At 47.3% G+C, this 21,432-nt stretch overlaps 2 protein-coding genes across 6 annotated transcripts; both read left to right on the top strand.

Annotated features, from left to right (window-relative positions):
* Window positions 1-154: 154 nt before the first annotated feature.
* Window positions 155-3,453, top strand: STOML2 (stomatin like 2). The gene is made up of 10 exons (XM_016222797.2): window positions 155-278; window positions 504-641; window positions 1,113-1,212; window positions 1,348-1,406; window positions 1,498-1,599; window positions 1,757-1,891; window positions 2,029-2,173; window positions 2,293-2,372; window positions 2,606-2,734; window positions 3,152-3,453. The coding sequence occupies exons 1-10, from the start codon at window positions 234-236 to the stop codon at window positions 3,287-3,289; spliced, it is 1,071 nt and encodes a 356-aa protein (XP_016078283.1). The 5' UTR covers window positions 155-233; the 3' UTR covers window positions 3,290-3,453.
* Window positions 3,454-6,476: 3,023 nt separating this feature from the next.
* PIGO (phosphatidylinositol glycan anchor biosynthesis class O) lies at window positions 6,477-21,279 on the top strand. 5 transcript variants are annotated; one of them, XM_016222985.2, is made up of 11 exons: window positions 6,477-6,523; window positions 7,219-7,762; window positions 8,361-8,504; window positions 8,694-8,817; window positions 9,111-9,270; window positions 9,477-9,656; window positions 10,147-11,674; window positions 12,217-12,423; window positions 12,641-12,855; window positions 13,471-13,541; window positions 13,693-15,497. In XM_016222985.2, exons 2-11 carry the CDS (start codon window positions 7,252-7,254, stop codon window positions 13,820-13,822), a joined length of 3,270 nt encoding a protein of 1,089 aa, XP_016078471.1. In that variant the 5' UTR covers window positions 6,477-6,523; window positions 7,219-7,251; the 3' UTR covers window positions 13,823-15,497. The 5 variants fall into 5 exon arrangements, with proteins under 5 accessions (XP_016078471.1, XP_087678881.1, XP_087678882.1 ...); XM_016222984.2 differs by lacking the exon at window positions 6,477-6,523 and adding an exon at window positions 6,579-6,688; XM_087822755.1 differs by lacking the exons at window positions 13,471-13,541; window positions 13,693-15,497 and adding an exon at window positions 21,156-21,279.
* Window positions 21,280-21,432: the final 153 nt, after the last annotated feature.

Here is a 21,432-nt window from a genome sequence, read left to right as displayed (position 1 = left end):
GGGCCCTCTATAGAAGGTCTGCGTTTCCCAGGGAACAACTTGATGCGCGCTTCTGCCAGGTAACGCTGATTGGCTAAGTGTGAAATGAGGAGTGGACTGAGAGAGAAGAGACTACCGGAAGTACATCCGGGGGGAGTGGAAATACAGGAGGAAAAAAGGCTCGGTCCGGACTTCTAGAGCGACCGCTCTACTCCTCATCTCGTTGGTTCCGGAGGTCGCTGCGGCCGTGGGAAATGCTGGCGCGCGCGGCGCGGGGCACTGGGGCCCTTTTGCTGAGGGTAGGAGCAAAGCAACCTTTCCCCAAGGGTCGGGCCAGAGATCACCCGGGTCCTCAGCTGGGAAGGAGAGGGATCTAAGTTTGGATAGAGAACTAGGGTCAGAGGTCACGGTCCCCACGTGAGCCCTTCTCTGCGCTGTGTAGGAAGATGCCTCCGGGACAGGCTCCTAGAGGGGCGTAGTGCCCGGCAGGCTGGGATCTCTACTTACCGTCCTCTTCCCTTCAGGGTTCCGTGCAGGCTTCTGGCCGCGCTCCACGCCGCGCCTCCTCAGGATTGCCCCGAAACACCGTGGTACTGTTTGTGCCGCAGCAGGAGGCCTGGGTGGTAGAGCGAATGGGCCGATTTCACCGGATCCTGGAGCCCGTGAGGACCTCATCTGCTCACCCGGGCCAGCCTGATTCCCAGTTCCCTCACGACATGGCGGGGGCGTGATGGGGGGGGGGGGTACCTCCTTGGGGCCTGTCCTCACCTTTGGCTTGCAACTCCGTAGGCCAGACCAGGCAGAGCCCAGGCTGCCGACTGTCATAACCATGTTCCCATCTTTTCCTATTGCCCTAGCGTCCCACATGCCCCATTCTTGGGAACCTCCCCTACCCAGATGCAGCTTCTCCTGTCTGCATGGAAAAAGATACTCCCCTGGCTCTGATTCCCTTGATTCTCCCATCTGTTCAGAGCCCAGCTTCGCATACCTATTCTCTTGGACTTCCCTACCATTGACAACCCCAGCCTTACGCTTTTCTGGTCATGTTCCATATGTTGATTCCCTACCCATTCCAGGCTTAGCTTGGATACCAACCCTTCATCCTTCTGAAGACCCATGACTCTTCTTCCCAGGGCCTGAACATTCTCATCCCTGTGTTAGACCGGATCCGATATGTGCAGAGTCTCAAGGAAATTGTCATCAATGTGCCTGAGCAGTCAGCTGTGACTCTCGGTGAGGGGTGCAGGGTGACTTGGGTGCTCTGAGGCCATTAGGATGTGGTTGCTGGAGACCCATAGCTTAGGAGAAAGCTGATTGGGACCCTGAGGCCTGACCTTCCTCCTTTTTTCTCCTGCTCCTGCATTGCAGACAATGTAACTCTGCAAATCGATGGAGTCCTTTACCTGCGCATCATGGATCCTTACAAGGTATCTGTCTTCTGCTTTATTTAGCTTCTGAGTTGCTCTCCTCACTAAAATCCTGCACCCAAGCTTCCTATACTATCCATATTCCTTTCAGGCAAGCTATGGTGTGGAGGACCCTGAGTATGCTGTCACCCAACTAGCTCAGACAACCATGAGATCAGAGCTTGGCAAACTCTCTCTGGACAAAGTCTTCCGGGTAAGGGAGCCTGAACCAAAATTAGGGTTTAAAGACACAGGCTTGGCACTCTTTAGCCCTTTCTGGGGGTCAAGATCAAATCTAGGTCCTTCTCACCTTCGACCCCTGATGAGTGGGTCTAAAGGCTTATACCTCTTTTACACCTCTCTTCCTCCAGGAGCGGGAGTCCCTGAACGCTAGCATTGTGGATGCCATCAACCAGGCTGCCGACTGCTGGGGTATCCGCTGCCTCCGTTATGAGATTAAGGATATCCATGTGCCACCCCGGGTGAAAGAGTCCATGCAGATGCAGGTGGGGCCCAGGGAGGACTTCCCATGCTCTAGTTGCATGGGAACCTGGACTCCCTTCCCTATTGTGATAGGTACAGTTGTGGTCTGTATAAGTTTTACTCTGAATTCTTGTTGATTGGGGTTGCTGGGTGCTTCCAGGTGGAGGCAGAGCGGCGGAAACGGGCCACAGTTTTAGAGTCTGAGGGGACCCGAGAGTCAGCCATCAACGTGGCAGAAGGGAAGAAACAGGCACAGATCCTGGCCTCTGAGGCAGAAAAGGCTGAACAGATAAATCAGGCAGCAGGTCAGCAGAGGGTAGAGCCTGATGGAGGAGCAGGGTATGGGTCTTTGAGGGTTGGTTCTAGGACAGGAGCTTGGGGGTACCCTGACCTCATGGGTCAAGTTCTATCTCTTTTCTTCCAGGGGAAGCCAGTGCAGTTCTGGCCAAGGCCAAGGCTAAAGCTGAAGCTATTCGCATCCTGGCTGCAGCTCTGACACAGCATGTGAGTGGGAGACAGAAATTGACAATGGAAGAGTTTCTCTTGTCTATCCTTGGAAGAAGTTCCTGCCTTTGTGGGTTCCATTGAGCCAGATTACATGATCTCTTGTGATATGCATATCCTCTTTCCAGGAACCTGACTTTTCCTCTCCACTCTCCCACCCCACTGTACCCCACCCCACCCCACCCACTTCTCTGTGTCTGTGATCTCTGATTTTATCCCTCCTGTGGCCACAGAATGGAGATGCAGCAGCCTCACTGACTGTGGCTGAGCAGTATGTCAGCGCCTTCTCCAAACTGGCCAAGGACTCCAACACTATCCTGCTGCCCTCCAACCCCGGCGATGTCACCAGTATGGTAGCCCAGGTTAGAGTGCCCTCAGGATATGGCACAAAGCACCAATGCCAGAGACTGAGACCCTACAACCTGCAACACCAGTTATATACCATAGAGGCTTTCAGAGTGCCCTGAGGACCTAGACCTCCCTCCATTCCCTGTAAAGGATAAATCTCTAAGGATGAGACACTCCCACTCACCCCTGGAGATAGGGAAGCTCTTGAGACTTTTTTTTTCTTTTCAGATACCTGGATAGTATTCTGAGGGTGGCCCTGCTCTGTAAAATTCCTAGAACTTGACTCCAAAACTTATAAAACTGACGTTTGAGAGAGGGAAAAAGGAAAAACAAGCTGACCGACTGCAGTCCCACCTTCTTTTTAGCCATTGGTGGGTTGTGCTACACCTTCTCCCATATGTCCTTATGGCTGTCTCTGTTCCTCTCCTCAGGCCATGGGTGTGTATGGTGCCCTCACCAAGGCCTCAGTGCCAGGGGCCCAGGACTCAGTCTCCAGTGGGAACAGCAGAGATGTCCAAGGCACAGATGCAAGTCTTGATGAGGAACTTGATCGAGTCAAGCTGAGTTAATGGAACTGAGCTTGCCCAAAGAGGCTTGGACAGAGACGCAGCACTCCCAAATTCTGGCTCTAGTCTCCCTGCTGAGATTTTGGTTATTATTTTTTTATTTGAACTTTAATCATGTAATAAACTTGCCAGTGGCAAACCAGTAACTGTCCTCTCTGATTGAGAAATGAAGTTGAGAAAATCATTATTGTTTTCCTTGGATGTTCACTCCCAACCTCTAGTCCTATCAGGTTTTGGGAGCCAATCCTCTGTGAGCAAGAATGAACCTGATATAGTGTGAAATCATCCTTTTGTTTTCAGGAGAAGCTGTTAGATAGGGTGGAAGGATTAAACCACGTGTCCACTGAACTGCCACCTGAGGAGTATAGTCCCTTCCTGCTAAGTGTTGGGCTGTGAATTTGAGCAGGTGTTTGGGGGGATTTTTCATGGCAAAGAGGACTGCCCTGGCAGGGTAGTTCTGCTGAATGCTTACAGGGTCTTCAGGGAGACTGACATTTATTCAAAAAGATTTAATGATGTCTGTGGTATGCCAAGCTCAGTGCTAGACATGGTTTACAAAAACAACTGATACTCAGCAGTCCCTGCTTTCACAGAATACCAGGTCAGGGAGGGGAGACAAACAAGGAAGCAGACAGAGATACAAAGTGATAAGTGCTATGATGGAGGAAATCCTGTCTGAGGGATACTGGAAGGAGCTTGGGGCAGCAAAGTTGCCAACTCTGCCATTGAGTTCAGGCTGGAAAAATTAATGTGTTCACCAAGCTAGGGTTTGGGGCTAGAATATGCTAAGGCCCACAGCTCCAGAGAAATTGGAACATTCAGAGTAATTTGCTGTGGCTGAGTGGTGGGGTGTTAGGGGGATGTGACTACATGGCGAGAGTAAAATCACAGAGTCCTAAAGAATTTGGACTTTATTATTAAGGTAGGGGGGAGGAGAGCCCATTAAGAATTTTAAGAAGATTTAGGTAACCACATTAGTGTTTTAGATATAGCTGTTCTGCTGAAATGTGGACGGGATTTGAAGGAGAAAGGGGAGGCTGGAAAGACAATAAGGCTGCTTCAGTGATCCCTGAGAGGGTGATGAGGCCTGAACTGAGGTAAGGAGCCATCGGGATATAGGTGGAGGGGTAATTTGACATATTTATGAATTAGAATTTATTCATTTATGTGTTTGATAACTGTTGAATCCCAACTATATGCCAGACACTAAGGACATAGTAACAAAGAAAAAATTTCCTGCTCTCAATGAGCTTACATTCTATTTGGAAGGGACAAACCATTAATAAGATGTACTGTATAGTATTTCAGATGCTAATGAGTTGTGCTAAGGAAATTAAGGAAAGGAAGGAAAGTGGGGTTGTGGGGTCTAATATTAAGTAGAGGGTTCCAGGAAGCCTCACTGATGTTACATTTGAATTTAGATACGGAGATGAGAGGAACCTGGGAGCAAATTAGGAGTAAAGTTGGGCATCTGGGAGTAAAGCTGGGAAAAGAGAAGATTGATTGCAAAATCAAAGGCCCTGAGGTAGAGCATCTCTGACTTAAAACTGTAAGAGTGAAGGAGCTGCAGTGGATGGAATGGAGTTAAGAAAGCAAAAAAGTGGCCTCTAGATGAATCAGGGAAATGGGGAGCTCGTGTGTAGACCTGTTGGGCTATGTAGGGCCACTACAGGAACTTAGGCTTTACTCTGGTATGAAACACCAGACAAGTTTTTTGCTTTTAACAGTAGCTTTACTGAAATGTAATTCACATACAATACAATTTACCTCTGATAGTGTAAATTCAGAAATTTGTAGTATATTCAGAGTTGTGCAACCATCACAATTTTAAAACATTTTCATCACTACTCCCCCATCCCCACCCTGCCACAAAAACCCTGTACCCATTAGCAGTCACTCCCCTTTCCCCCAGCCCTAGGCAACCACTAATTCACTTTCTGTCTCTAGATTTAAGTATTCATATAAATGAAATAATGTAATATGTGCTATTTTGTGATTGTCTTCTTTCAGCATAATGTTTTTAAGGTTCATCCACATAGTAGCATTCCTTTTTATGGCCAAACAATATTCCATTGTATAGATATACCATATTTTGTTTATCCATTCATCACAGAAAATTATATGGGTAGGTTTCACCTTTTGACTATTATGGAATTATGCTTCTGTGAACATTAACATGCAAGTTTTTGTTTGGATATGTTTTCATTTCTCTTAGGTATATCCTAGGAGTGAAATTGCTGGATCATATGACAGCTCTGTTTAACTTTTTAAAGAATTGCCAGACTGTTTTCCAAAACTGCTGCACCATTTTACAATTCCAACAGCAGTGAGGATTCAAATTTCTCCACATCCACACAATATTTGTTGTCTTTTTTATTATAACCATTTTAGTGGGTTTGAAATGGTATCTGTAGCATTTCCCTGATGGCTAATGTTGAACATCTTTTCATGTGTTTATTGGCCATTTTTATATCTTCTTTGGAGAAAAGTGCATTCTGATCCTTTGCCCATTTTTAGACTGAATTTTTGCCTTTTTATCATTTTGAAAAAATATTTTTATTGATTTCAGAGAGAGAGGAAGGGGGAGAGAGAGAATAGAAACATTAATGATGAGTCATTGATCGGCTGCTTCCTGCACGCCCCCTGCTGGGGATCGAGCCGCAACCTCCGCATATGCTTTGACTGGAATCCAACCCCTCTCTTCTGGATCATAGGTTGATGCTCAATCGCTGTGCCATCCCGTTGGGTATCCTTTTATTACTGAGTTTTAAGTTTCACTGAGAGACTTGGAGAGGGGGAATAATAAAATCTGTCAGTTGGAGTCAGCTAAAGGAAAAGGGGAAAACAAATATCCCTATTTTACAGATGAGGTAATACCCAGTGACAGTGAATGGAGGATCTAGGATTAAAGCGGTTTGACTCAGAGACCCAGCTCTTAGTCTTCACCAAGAATGGACAGTGGTTCCCTGACTTAGTCTTCTAACTTTGCCTCTTGTCCCCAATTCTCCTAAATTGCTATAACCTCACATTAAACTCTCTACCTCTTGCCCGCCCCGTCCTCCTTGCCGAACTTCCTCTTAGGCGCCGGCAGATGGCGATGTGGCCCCCACGGGCCTCTCTGTCCGGCTCGCGCACGTCTGTGGTATCTGGCGGCAGGCGTCATCGATGCACTTCCGGGCACCGTTCAAGGTGAGCTAGGGTCTCCGAGAACTCCCTCATAAAATCCATCTCCTCAAAGTAAGGGGCCTTTTTCTTCATCTTGCAGTCTGGGTGCTCTGTACTGGGGTTAGGGTGCCCAGATGGAGGCTGGGTCGCCACCACAGGAGGCAAAGCCGTTCGGAAGATTGGATGCCAGGGAGACCCAACCGGCTCTAGACCCCACGCCTCTGCTGCGCGGAGGAGGTAGCGCCTCTGGTCTCAGCGATTCTGGGCTTCCGGAAGTGAAGTGTAACTACTCGCCTTTGTCCCCTCGGTCCCCGCCAGGCGGCGCCGTCAGCCCAGGCCACAGGGTTGCCCTGTAGCTGCGAGTCCTGGCCAACCCAAGGGTGTTGAGATTGGCTAGGAGAGATGGAGAAACGGGCTGTCAGAAAGCAGTCTTCCACTTGCAATAAGTATTCCCTCGTGGGCTGTGTTTTTCATCATTAGGATCAACTGGAGTACATGTGCGAATTCCTGTGCCCCACTCCCAAAGATCCTGATTCAATTAATCTGGGATGGGACCAGGAAATCAGCATTTTTAATAGCGGCTCCAGGTTGATGCCCATAGTCTACGGATCTCACCTTCAGAAACACTGGTATAGCTGGTGGAGAGGAGCATTGCCTTGGGGTGGCTATGGAACTGTTTATCTTCAGGAAGGCTTCCAAGAGGAAGTGATTTTAGCTGGGCTTTGTATTGAGGCACCAAAATACCCACTGGTTTTTTTGCTCCACAGTGATGAATTCTCTCCTCTGTTGCCACCACCAGGATGCAGAAGATCTCAGTGCTGCTCTTCCTGGTCTGGGTCTGCTTTCTCTTCTATGCTGGCATTGCCCTCTTCACTAGTGGTTTCCTGCTCACCCGTTTGGAGCTCACCAACCATAGCAGCTGCCAAGAGCCCCCAGGCCCTGGGCCCCTGCCGTGGAGGAGTCGAGGGGAGCCTGGGGCCTGCTGGATGGCTTCCCGATTCTCCCGGGTTGTGTTGTTGCTGATAGATGCTCTGCGATTTGACTTCGCCCAGCCTCAGCGCTCACATGTTCCTGGGGAGCCTTCTGTCTCCCTGCCCTTCCTGGGCAAATTGGGCTCCTTGCAGAGGATCCTGGAGATTCAACCCCACAATGCCAGGCTCTATCAATCTAAGGCTGATCCTCCCACCACCACCATGCAGCGCCTTAAGGCCCTCACCACTGGCTCACTGCCTACCTTTATCGATGCTGGCAGTAACTTTGCCAGTTATGCCATAGTGGAAGACAGTCTCATTAAGCAGCTCTCCAGTGCAGGTCAGTTCAGGCCTCTTTGGAGGCTAGAAGTACTTTGACAAGTTTCTTCTTTAGAAAAACTTGGACACCTGGCCGCATGCTTGACTATGCTGTGGAGAAGACAGGGGAGGAGAAAGAGACCAGATCCCTGAATGCAGGGAGCACAGGTCCAGGCTTTGTCCTTCTGGAGTTTCTAATCTACATGGGTGTTGGTTTTACTTTGGGGGCACTCCCAATAAAGGAGCAGGAAAGAGATGAAGAGGAGATGTGGGTCTGGATACTGTCACAATGTGGAGGAACGAGTAGAGGGTCAGGCCCTGTCCATTCATTGATTTGGAAAAAATGATAAACCCAGGAAAAACCAGCAGCAGAGATAACCAGAGACTGAGAACTAGCGGAACTTTTTGTAGGATCAAGGAGTAAGAGGTCTAGGTGGAGTATGGTTATCAGGGAAAGCTTCCTGGCAGAACATTTTAGACTTTGAAGGATAAAGAATTGATGGTTGGAATGTCTGTGCCTTAAAGCACATGGTTGGGATTTCTGATGGGTCTTTAAAGGGCCTCCTCTCCTCTTTTCCCCTGCCCTGCTCAGGCTGTGACCCACTCTCATGCCCCTGCAGGAAGGCGTGTGGTCTTCATGGGAGATGATACCTGGAAAGATCTTTTTCCTGGAGCATTCTCACAAGCTTTCTTCTTCCCCTCTTTCAATGTCAAAGACCTACACACAGTGGACAATGGCATCCTGGAACACCTCTACCCAACCAGTGAGTATAGGGCCAGAGGCAGGTCTGGCTAAGACTGGAAGCTGGGAGGGCTGCTTCATTCCACAAATGCTGAGCCTCCAGTGGGTGCAATGACCTGGGCTTGTGCCCCTGGACATAGGAGCATCAGAGCCTGGCTGGGTTTGAGGAGTGGGCCTTAGTTCCCTGTGCTCAGTGTTCTCCCCTTCACAGTGGACAGTGGTGAATGGGACGTGCTGATTGCTCACTTCCTGGGTGTGGATCACTGTGGCCACAAGCATGGCCCTCACCACCCTGAAATGGCCAAGAAACTGAGCCAGATGGACCAGGTGATCCAGTGAGTGTGGGATATTGGCTGGGAGATTGGGTTTGCGTCTGAGAATTTCAGGATATATGATCCCAAGAGAAAAAGTTCTTACCTTGGAGCCTCTTTCCTGGCTGAATTCTGTCTTCTCTGGGCCTTTTTCTGAAGCTAGGGACCTCATCCATCTTGAGTAGTTCAGTGTGTGGCAGTAGGGTTATTACTAAAGAGGTATCTGTCAGCCAAAGGTCTAGGCCCTAATGGGGTGAATGGGCCCCTGAGAAAAATCTTTATCCATCCTTACCCCCTGACACATTCTTGGCCCCCAGGGGAGTTGTGGAACGTCTGGAGAATGACACACTGCTGGTGGTGATTGGGGACCATGGGATGACCAACAGTGGGGACCACGGAGGGGACAGTGAGCTGGAGATCTCTTCTGCACTTTTTCTGTATAGTCCCACAGCCCTCTTCCTGAGGGCCCCACCAGAGGTGAGGCCTGAGGTGTGCTTTGATTTCCAGGTATTCAACCTGTGTCATGATCACAGCATCCTGTGGATCCCCATATTTTAGGTCTCCAAATTCATGAGCTCTGGGCATCCCCCCTCTCATTTGCTACCTACACCCTAATGTCTGCCATCCCAAACACTGACTTCAGCTCTGTGGTGAACCTATTGACCCCTATCCTTGTCCTCCAGGAGCCAGAGGTAGTTCCTCAAATCAGCCTTGTGCCTACGCTAGCCCTGCTGCTGGGACTGCCCATCCCATTTGGGAACATCGGGGAGGTGATGGCTGAGCTGTTTTCAGAGGTTGAAGACTCCCAGCCTCATTCCTCTGCTCTGGCCCAAGCTTCAGCTCTCTATCTCAATGCCCAGCAGGTAGGTAATGGGCTGGGCTTCCAGGTGACAGAGCTAGGGTAGACAAGGGAGAAGCATAATGATCCACTCTGTTGTCCTTTGTTCAGTCTTTTTTAAAACTATATCTTTATTGATTTCAGAGAGAGGAGGGAAGAGGGAGAGGGAGAGAGAGAGAAATATCGAAGAGAGAGTCATTGTTCGGCTGCCTTCCTCACGCCCCCTATTGGGGTTCGAGCCCGCAACTGGGGCATGTGCCCTGACCAGGAATTGAACCCCGATCTCCTGGATCATAGGTCAGTACTCAAACGCTGAGCCACGCTGGCTGGGCCCTTTGTTCAGTCTTAACCTCACCTTCCGTAGCCATGTCCTCCTTCCATTATCTCTTCCTTCCCCCTGTCCTGGACAGAGTTTGGGTCCCTGATTTCCAGGTATACCCCCTTTGGTAATACCTATCTTTGCCTCTGTCCCAATATCTGACCTGTTCCCCTTGTCCTCTGACCTTTTCTGCCAGGTGTTTCGATTTCTTCGCACCTACGCAGCTGCTGCTCAGGACCTCCAAGTTAAGGAGCTTCATCGGCTGAATAATCTCTTCTCCAAAGCCTCTGCTGATTACCAGCGGCTTCTACAGAGCCCCCAGAGGGCCGAGGCAGCGTTACAGACTGTGATTACTGAGCTGCAGCAGTTCCTGCGGGGAGTTCGGGCCATGTGCATTGAGTCTTGGGCTCAGTTCTCTCTGTTCCGAATGGCAGGCGGTGCTGCTCTCTTGGCTGCTGCCTGCTTTCTCTGCCTGCTAGTATCCCAGTGGGTAACATCCCCGGGCTTCTACCTCCGCCCTCTCCTCCTAGTACCTGTGGTCTGGGGTCTGGCCGGGTTCATAGTGTGTGCTGGCCTCTGGGCAACTACTGGACTGAAGCTGGATCCAGTGGTTCTAGGGGCTGTGGCTGCAATGGGCTCAGTCCTGCATTTTCTGTGGAAAGCCTGGGCTGGCTGGGGGTCCAAGAGGCCCCTAGCAGCCCTACTTCCCATTCCTGGGCCTGTCCTATTACTCCTACTAATTCGTTTTGCTGGTTTCTTCTCTGATAGCTTTGTTGTAGCTGAGGCCAGGGCCACCAGCTTCCTTTTGGGCTCACTTATCTTGCTCCTCGTTGCTCAGCTTCACTGGGAGGGCAAGCTGTTGCCACCTAAGCTACTCACAATACCCCGCCTTGGCTTTTCGGCCCCAACAGGCCCCCCACGGCACAAGGGAACGCATACTATGGGGCTTGGAGTTGGGTTGCTTTTGTGTATAAGGCTAGCTGGGCTTTTTCATCGCTGCCCTGAAGAGACACCTGCTTGCCACTCCTCTCCCTGGCTGAATCCCCTGGCATCCATGGTGGGTGGTCGGGCCAAGAATTTGTGGTATGGAGCTTGTGTGGGGGCACTGGTGGCCCTGTTAGCTGCTGTGCGCCTGTGGCTTCGCCGCTATGGTAATCTCAAGAGCCCTGAGCCCCCTGTGCTCTTTGTGCGCTGGGGGCTGCCCCTAATGGTACTGGGCACTGCTGCCTACTGGGCTTTGGCATCGGGGGCAGATGAAGCACCCCCGCGTCTCCGGGCCCTGGTTGCTGGTGCATCAGTTGTGCTGCCTAGGGCTGTGGCAGGGTTGGCCGCTTCAGGGCTCTTGCTGTTGCTCTGGAGGCCTGTGACAGTGCTGGCGAAAGCTACAATGGGTGCTCCAAGGACCAGGACTGTCCTTACTCCCTTCTCAGGCCCCCCCACTTCTCAGGCTGACCTGGATTATGTGGTTCCTCAAATCTACCGACACATGCAGGAGGAGATTCGGGGCCGGCTGGAGAGAACCAAATCTCAGGGTCCCCTGACGGTTGCTGCCTATCAGTTGGGGAGTGTCTACTCAGCTGCTATGGTCACGGCCCTCATCCTCTTGGCCTTCCCACTTCTGCTATTGCACGCCGAGCGCATTAGCCTTGTGTTCCTGCTTCTGTTTCTGCAGAGCTTCCTTCTCCTGCATCTGCTTGCTGCTGGGATACCCATCACTACCCCTGGTAAATACTTGTCTCAGCCCTGATTCATCCGAGGACAGTAGGGATATGAGTTTGGCCCCTTTTGTGTTCAGGCTGGTGCTGCTCCTCAGGTTCTTCACCTTGACACGGGTCTCATGTCTCACATAGTTGGGAGGGTCTTTGTGATGTCCTCTTTCTTATATGCTATAGCCAAGCTAATTGATCCCTACCATTGGCTCTGAGGACCAGTAGGGTCCATGAAGGAGGGAGACAACAAGTACTCCAAGACTCATTCTTAAGGATATGCTACATCCTCATGAGCACATTTTCTGATTATAATGTCAGTGAGCTATGTGTATATGAAAGAGAGAAAGATTGACCACAGTGCAGTTCAGATTCTCGTAATGGAGCTTTGTGCCTCAGAGGGAATTCGAATAACAATGTTGACTATAGGAGATTGGGGTGATGGGCATGTGTGTGTATGAGAATTAGCATTGAAGTAGTGGCAGGATATGATCATGGGGCAGTAGGCTATGGATTAGGGAGTAGGGTATGACTATAAAGAGGCATGTTTCTTTCCCTAGGTCCTTTTACTGTGCCATGGCAGGCAGTCTGTGCTTGGGCCCTCATGGCCACGCAGACCTTCTACTCCACGGGTCACCAGCCTGTCTTTCCAACCATCCACTGGCACGCAGCCTTCGTGGGATTCCCAGAGGGTCATGGCTCCTCTACCTGGCTGCCTGCTTTGCTGGTGGGAGCCAACACCTTTGCCTCTCACCTCCTCTTTGCAGGTACCTCCCCATTCCTCCTCTGGTTCCATTGTTTACTCTGGCTTTGTAGAAGGAAAGGAACCCCCTGGAGTTGAGTGGGGAGCTGTAATTTTGTTGGATCTCTGGCACCCCTTGGCCTGTGTTAATTGGAGGCTGAGCGAACTAGGGTGGTTGAGGGCCAGGCTGGCCTTGACCCTGGGTCCTCCTTTGATTCTTGCCCTGCCTTCCTCTGAGGCAGTAGGTTGTCCATTGCTCCTGCTCTGGCCCTTCCTCTGTGAGAGTCAAGGGTCCCAGAAGAGGCGGCAGCCCCCAGGAAATGAAGCTGAGGCCAGAGTCGGGCCTGAGGAGGACGAGGAGCCACTGATGGAGATGCGGCTCCGGGATGCGCCTCACCACTTCAATGTAGCGCTGCTGCAGCTGGGCCTCAAGTACCTCTTTGTCCTTGGTATTCAGGTGGGTGCAGGGGAGAGATCATGGAGTTACGATCTTTTCTCATGTATGTACATTACATTCTTTCAAACTTTGCCAAAACCCTGAGAGAGAGCCTTGACTGAAGTACGGATAAGTGAAGTGGTTGCCCAAGGCCAGTGGCCTCAAATGGTAGTATTAAAACTTGAACCTGTCTGTACAGTGTCTTTAATCCTAAACTTAAATTGTTTGCTCTCTACAAGCTAGATTTAGACCCTGTTGGTTGCATTTGGGGATTACTCCATTGGTATTCTGACTGGAAAAGCTGAAGTGATGGCCAGGATTCTTTCCCAAGCTGTAGTCATGGATTCTCCTTTGCTTCAGAGGCAGGGGGTGTGATTGTGACATCTTCCTCCACCCTGGGAGGTACAACCTGAGTGTTAGCGGCACAAATGGATAGTGCTTGCCCAAGATCACATAGTGAGTCATGGTGGGGCCAGGAAAAGAATTGGGTCTAAGTGTTTGCCCAAGCCCAGGGCTTTTTCTGCTGCTACACATTACTTTCCTGCTTGTTCTTCACAGGGGCCTACAGAAACTCTCTCTCTGACCTGCTTCCCCCTTTTCTTCCCAAGTAATTTGACTCCTCCACTCCTCCCTTAGATTCTGGCCTGTGCCTTGGCAGCCTCCATTCTCCGCAGGCATCTTATGGTCTGGAAGGTGTTTGCCCCCAAGTGAGTGATTTTGCTTGAGAAGTAGAGGTCTTGGGGAGGGTGAAACTGGGAACAAAGAATGAACATCCAGGGTGGACAAGGTTTCGCCTCAGCAGGGAAAGGCTCTAGGCCTACTTTCAGTGCCCCTGGTATTTTTCACCTTTCTTTGCAGGTTCATTTTTGAGGCCGTGGGATTCATTGTGAGCAGTTTGGGACTTTTCCTTGGCCTAACTTTGGTGATGCGAGTGGATGGAGCTGTGAGCTCCTGGTTCCAGCAGCTAGTTCTGGCTCAGCAGAGGTAGCCTAGGCTGTGGGTGTTGACTGCTGGCCATGGGAAGAACTGGAGAATGGTCCAGTCTGGTCTACGTGGGTGCTGGATCATCTGCAAGAGAGGCTCAGCCACACCTCTTACGACCATGTAGCCAGGAGCTACTGGCATCTGGGACTTCATTATTTTATAACTAAAAATCATAATGGGGCATGATCTTTAACTCCTGCTTTAGATGCATCTGAGGAACTAGGGGGTGGTCTCCAAAGTGGAATAAAATAGTAGTGTAAGTATGTGTGTCTGAGATGTGGGGAAGCCCCCACTGTCCTAATGGCACTAACAGGAGGGTCAGTCTCCCTTCCACCAGGCACAGATGGGATCAGTTCTGCAGAACTATACCTAAGAACCTTTGGGAAATGGTTGGAGTTGTGTGGGTTCACTTCCCCCAGCTCTTCCCAAATCACTCTTACTATCCCACCACCTGTCATTTTCCTTTGCCATGCAGCATATTTTACTATATTCTTATGCTTTGGCTGTTAACAGAGGTGGCTGAAAAGACAAGCCCAGGCATCTTGGAGCACACAGACTTTCGCTGTCTAAAGCCCGAGTATTGCCGTGTCTCCTCTACTGTGTTCTTTCATTCCAGAGCACTCTTTGCCCTTCACTTCTGTGGAGGCCTCCCTAGTTTCCCAACCTGTGTTTCCTTTTATCAGACCCGCTTGCCTAGCTGAAAACATTCCACCTTGTCCCATTGAATATTCCTGATTGGTGCCAAAACTGTACAAGTCTAATGCTCCTCATGCATACTCCTGTGTCTTCCGTCCACCTCACTACTACTATGTCATGAGGAAGTGCCAACATGGAATCTCTGTGGAAATTTCCATCAAAAGAGTGAGGAAGCCCAGCCAGGCATGGCTTAGCCATTGAGCATTGACCCAGAATCCAGGAGATTGCAGTTTGATTCCCTGTCAAGGCCAATGCCTGGGTTGTGGGCTCGATCCCCGGTCCAGGGCGTGCAGCTGATCAATGACAACTCTCTCATCATTGATGTTTCTAGCTCTCCCTCTCCCTTCCTGTCTCTGAAATCAGTAAAGATATATTTTTTTAAAAAATTGTGGGAAAGCACCTGCCTTTACCTGGCAGCATAAGATACTTATTACCCTCCAAGCTGAGTAGTAGTGATTGTACAGTAAAGGCATTCACTGCTGTGGTAGCTAAAGAAAGAGTTCTAATTATTAGTGGCCAATAGTCCCTAGTGCTGTAAAGGTCAGATAGGAAGGTGATGAAAAATGTGTACTGTTTCAGGCAATTAGATGATAGAACATTGGACCCTGGCAGGGATAGGTTTAATAATGCAAGGGGAGAAGTTAGGCCCCAGCTAGCCTGTAAAATGAATTAGAAAAAAGTCCCTTCCCCTCACTCAATCTGGTGGACACAACTCCCAAGCATCCAAAGTGAGCAGACAGTGCATTGTGAAAAGACATAAAGACCTTTTTTCCAGCCCAAGACCCATGGGAAGGATTTCAGACACACACACACAGGTTTTTCTTTGCAGGGAGCCCCCTTCCCGGGAGCCTAAATATAATCTGATCTGCCAACCATTGTTTCCTTTTCTCCTGATCTACAAGATTCTTTTATAGAAAGATACGTTAGCACATTGATTTACACTATTAATAAATTTGTATCCCTGCCTTTTACTTTACATCAAAGAGCCCCTTGCACACTCATTTTCTTTTATAAAAAGAGCTTTATACAATTAACCATAAAATTACTCATTTAAAGTGTATAATTTAATTATTTTTAGTATATTCACAGAGTTGTACAGCTATCACAACAATCAATCTTAGAACATTTCATCAACCCATAAAGAAACTAGATAATTTATTACCCTCCGTCCCTCCCCACCTGCACCGCTAGCCCAAGGTGACCACTATTCTGGACATTTCCTAGAAATGGGATCATATAATGTATGGCCTTTCATGACTGGCATTTTTCACTCAGCGTAATGTTTTCAGGGTTCATACATACAGTACCATGTATCAGTACTTCATTCTTTTCCTTTTTTAAAATTGAGGTAAAGTTCACGTAACATAAAATTAACCATTTAAAAGTGTGCAGCCGTAGCGTTGTGGCTCAGTGATTAGAGTGTTGGCCCTCCGACCAAAGGGTCTCAATTTTGACTCCAGTCAAGGGAACTACCTCGGTTGCAGGCTCCACCCCTGGCCCCAGTTGGGCACCTGTGAGAGACAACCAATCAATGGAAAAAATGTCCTTGAGTGAGGATTAACAGAAAAGAAGAAAAAATGGCCTATTAAAGAATTCTTGGTGCAGCCCAGATTATTTGCATTTCAGAGGTTCTGGGGACTTTGGTTTTATAATGTCAATTATCTGTAAGCCACTTGAGATGAATAGGGGAGGTTTTGGGAAGGTAAAAGGATTTGGAGGGCTTTGAATTGTTACTAGAGCCACACCTCTGGCCCTGTAGAGACTGCATTGTAAAACAAGGACAGTACTTTTTATTTATTTATTTATTTTAGTACCTCAACAATGGACTGACAAACCCATTCACCTATTTTTGAAATTTCTTCCCATTTGGGTACATTTTTCTAATTTACAAAAAGCGCATAGCTTAGGGTGGCCTCTGAGAGCCATAAAACCTTTTTGATACATGGAACCTCTGTCCATTTACCTTGGGAATGGTAAAACAGGTCCTAGCTGCAAGATAGTATTAAAATTAATGGTATCACCCAGCGAGACATGGCTCAGCAATTGAGCGTCAACCTAGGATCCAGGCGATTGGGATTCGATTCCCGGTCAGGGCACATGCCAGGGTTGCGGGCTTGATCCCCAGTTGGGGGCGTGCAGGAGGCAGCTGATCAGTGACTTTCTCATCACTGATGTTTCTCTCTCTCCCTCTCTTTTCTCTCAATAAAGATATTTTTTAAAAATAAAAATGAAATTAATGGTGTCATTAACTGACCAAACCTCTCCATTGCCCACTTTATATTGAGACCAGGCTGTGTTACAAAACAAAATTAGCCTTTTTCTTGCACTCAAGGTCAGATTTCTCCCAGGTGGTGAGTATGTACCCCAAAAGGGTACTCAAGGCACTGTGGACTGGTTCTCCATCTACAGAGAGATATATGTAGCAAGCCGAGAGTTTGGGCTATTCTGAGTGGGGTGGGTAACCTGTTGAGCTGTCTCTTAGGCTCTCATGGAAGTTAATGAAGAAAAGATTGTTATGGAATGTTCAGTTAGTTGAAGGTTAGTTTTCTCTTGGGAGGTTCCTTTAAAATTATCGTTTTCCCCTTTTGATTCAGTATCTGGTTCATTCAGTCCTAAATACATATTACCCTTCTGGCAAAAGCATATGTGGGCATCTCTGATTTAAATACACACACACACACACACCCCTCACCCTATCAAGTGAATTGGAGCAGATTTGATTAGGAAAGATACATATTCCCATAACGTTTTCTAGTTGGAAGGAAATAGGTTTTGATTTAAAAACAGACATCTGTTGCCCTAGCCGGTTTTGCCCAGTAGCTAGAACATCGTCCCTCATACTGAAGGGTTCTGGGTTTGATTCCCGCCAAGGGCACAAACCACCATTGCAGGCTCAATCCCCAACCCCAGTCAGGGCACGTGAAGGAGGCAACCAATCGATGTGTCTCCTTCACATCGATGTTTCTCTCTTTCTCCCTCCCTTCCACTCTCTCTGAAAGCAATGGGAAAAATATCCTCAAGTGAGGATCAAAAAAATTTTTTTTTCTAAATGTTAAAAAACAACACAGACATTAGTTAAATATTCCTGTCATTTGTGCAGAAGCTTTACTCCAAAGAAGACAATTAATTGGGTGTGGTTAAGAGCAAATAAAGTAGCCCCGGTATCTACAGGGGCTTCAATGGCTTTCCTTTTTATGATAATTTCAACTTCTCCCAAACTATCAGTGAGGAGGGGAAACTTTCACCCTTGGATCAACCCTATCCTTTTGTTTGTTTTCTTTTTCTAAATCCTATTTTTGTTCCCTATAATCCTTAAAGCAGATAAATTTCTCTACAGGAGTTCTCTTGCAAACCTTATTTAGTAATTCTGTTGCTTTTGCTGCCAGAAACCAGTAGGTATATTAATTGGAATAGGTTAGAATAGCCAGGATTACATGTTCTAACAGTTAAATTTCTTTGTGAACCCATCAGGGTCTCGGAGAAAGGAACAATTACTGGTTCCTCTCTGGCTAAGACCGGCTTTTCTCCAAAGAGAGCTGTTAGAATTTCTATTCTCATTTTCCCTTAAGTCAGTAGGGAATGGTAGTGGGGGAGATGGGAGGGGAAGGGCAAGTCCAGACAAGGAAGCTCAAAGAGCAAAGGATATAGCAGAGGATCTATACAAGAGGGAAGAATGGCTTGTAGGCATTTATTCAAACAGTCTCTAAAATTTCTTATTAATGTCTTTTTTTTTTTTTTTTTTTTATCCTCACCCGAGGATATTTTTTCCTTTGCTTTTCAGAGAGGGTGCGGCAGAGAGAGAAACATCGATGTGAGAGAGACACATTGATTGGTTGCCTCCTGCACGCGCCCCGACTGAGGCCAGGAATGGAGCCCGCAGCTGAGGTTGTGCCCTTTGTGGAATCAAACCCGAGACCCTTTGATCCCAGGGCTGACACTCTAACCACTGAGCCAAACCAGCTAGGGCTAATGTCTTTTTTTTAAAAAAAGAATTTATCTGTGCTTCTCCTTAGAAGCTTCTAATTTCCAAATCAAGATGCACTTGCCATTCATTCATTCAGTTTAATTTTATAGCTGTCATTTTTCTAATTTTTTATTTTCCATGCAAAAAAAAAATTAATTTAGGCACCCAAAGACAACTGCATTTTGGCCATTTTTATGTTGATATTTTCTAGTTAAATCTTCCCATTTCTGTAAAGCACTTGTAAGTAAAGTCTTCCAATTAGGAGCATTAGTGAGGGCTGGGGTCTGGGAGGTCCCAGCCTTGAAGGCACAACTTCCCATGTTAATTTTAGGTTTGTTTGTTAGTTTGTTTTTGATATGTGAGCAAATTTCCTAGAGATGTTATGTAATGTATCAAAGTGTGCTGCTTATGGGTTGATCTCCATGAGATTCTCACCCCTTGAGTCGCAGTCAACCCTCTTATGTGCCTTGGTTTCTCTCCCAGCTGTCTAAAACAACTAGAAAGGCTCAGGCATTGGTTGACCAAACTTCATGGGCGCTCCACTGGAAAAGCCAGTCAGTTTAGTTACAGTGAATTGGAATTTCCCTATGGGGCTCCTGCATGTTGTGAGGAATTACCTGACACCTCCACAAACATTGTTAGTTGCCCAAGAATACCTGAGATACAAGCTGAAGGAATGACGTGCCCCTTTATCTTCAGAGCTGAACAAGTTCAACTCAGTTATACAGGAAAGGTTTTTGCTCAGACTCTCACAAGGCAATTCCAATGGAAAAGCCAGAGTTAAAAACCAGCCACCCATTTTCCCACCTGTTTCTTATTAGCCTGGGTTCTGTCAACCCTTAACCTTAGTTCTACCTCGAGGATTTAAAAATACAGCTCAAATAAAGTCAACCACAAGCAAGGGAAGATCCTGGATCCAAGAGACAACTCATCCAAGCTTACCTGATGGACAGGAAACCAGCGAGCTCAATCGGCCCTTTGCTGGATCCTAGCACTTGTCCTGGGTCCAGGGGTGGTGGTCCTGGGTGAGCTTCTTTGGAATCCTGCCTCACTACGCCTAGTAAATGTCAACATAAGAAACATTCCAACTTGTGAAGAATTTTGGTAAGTTTATTTGAGCCAAAATGTCGACAATTGCCAGGAAGTAAAATCTCAAAGGATTGAGGGAATGCTCTGGAAAATGGCAGGTTTACACCTTATTTTACACATTTCAATCAAAAGAGAGGACAGGCATATGTGGGTTACATGAAATCCATTGGTGATAGATTAGGGAGATGGGAGAAAGGAAAGCAGGAGAAACCTCTGGGATTGGATAAAAAGTAAAATGATAGACACATTTACATAGGTGGGTATAGGATAAGTTAACAGTCAACAATAACAATGAGAGGATTTGTGGTTTCTGCAGAGCTGTGCCTGTGCTTTGAGGGGTCTGGAAAAAGGAAAATTACTTTGACATTCCAAAGATAGGTTATCATAGGTGCAAAAAGACAATAGACAGGTTCAGGGTAAACATTGGCCTTTGTCAGGGAAGATGCCAGCCTAGCACATGACCATAAGCTGCTTTTGTTAAAAAGTTTTAATTTCAGCCCGGCCGGGCGTGGCTCAGCAGTTGAGCGTCAACCTAGGACCCAGGCAATGGGGGTTTGATTCCCAGTCAGGGCACATGCCCAGGTTGTGGGCTCGATCCCCAGTCGGGGGCATGCAGGAGGCAGCCGATCAATGACTCATCACTGATGTTTCTCTCTCTCTCTCTCTCCCTCTCCTTTCCTCTCTCTGAAATCAATAAAAATATATTTTTTAAAAAGTTTTAATTTCAGACCATCCTTTAGGTCTCTGAGTTTGCAAGGCCGCCATGCAGGCTTTCCCTGAGTTAGTCAGGTTAGCATGTGGCCCCTTTTCATCCACAGGAATCATGCAATATGTGGTCTTTTGGTTTGGCTTCTCTGACTTAGAATGTCTTAAGGTTCATCCATGTTGGTACATGTATCACTTTTTGCCCGTTTATCACTGAGTGTATATTCCATTGCATGGCTATGACCAACTGATGGACATTTGGATTATTTCCAGTTTTTAGCTATTGTGAATATATACTTTTAAACTGTTATGAGTATTTGCATACAAGTTTTGGTGTATACATATGTTTTCATTTCTCTTGGGGGGATTCCTTGGAGTAGAATTGCTGGGTCATATGATAAGTTTATGAATAACTTTTAAAGAAACTGCCAAACTGTTTTCCAAAGTAACTGTACTATTTTGAATTCCCACCATTATCTGTATTTTTTTCTAATTGTAACCATTCTGTATATGTACGTGCATAGTGGTATCTCATGATTTTAATTTGTATTTCCCTAATAGCTAATAATGTTGAGCATCTTTTTACGTGCTTCTTAGCCATTCATTTTTTGATAAAATGTTTATTCATATTTTTTCTGCTTGCCTTAAAATGGTTCACAGAAGTCTTTTTATTATTGAGCTTTGAGAGTTATATGTTGTGGATACAAGTCCATTATGAATTATATGACTTGCAAATAATTTTTTACCACTTTGTGGTTGAATTTTCTTGATGATGTCTTTGTAGCATAAGAGTTTTTCATTTTAACGAAGTCTAACCTATCCATTTTGAGTTGACTTTATGTATAGTAATGGCTGTAGGTTTTTTGTTGTTGTTTTCATATAGATATCCAACTCTCCTAGCTCCATTTGCTGAAAGGCTATCCAGCTCTCCTAGCTGCATTTGCTGAAAGGATATCCAACTATCTTAGCTCCATTTGCTGAAAGGCTATCCAACTCTCCTAGCTGCATTTGCTCACTGTACCCATGAGCAGTGCAGGCTGCACAGACACAGGGCCGCGCTGCCAGCAGTCAGACTGCAGGCGGTTGAGCAAACTGTGGTGAGAGTGTTCATGCTCCATGGTGAACAGAGAGAGGATGGCTCAGATTACCCAGGGCCTCGG

Source organism: Miniopterus natalensis, chromosome 12, assembly GCF_054644295.1.
Source record: "Miniopterus natalensis isolate mMinNat1 chromosome 12, mMinNat1.hap1, whole genome shotgun sequence".
In the NCBI taxonomy this organism is placed as follows: Eukaryota; Metazoa; Chordata; class Mammalia; order Chiroptera; family Miniopteridae; genus Miniopterus; species Miniopterus natalensis.
Note: the sequence above shows the minus strand (reverse complement) of the source record. Positions and strands in the feature narration are given on the sequence as shown.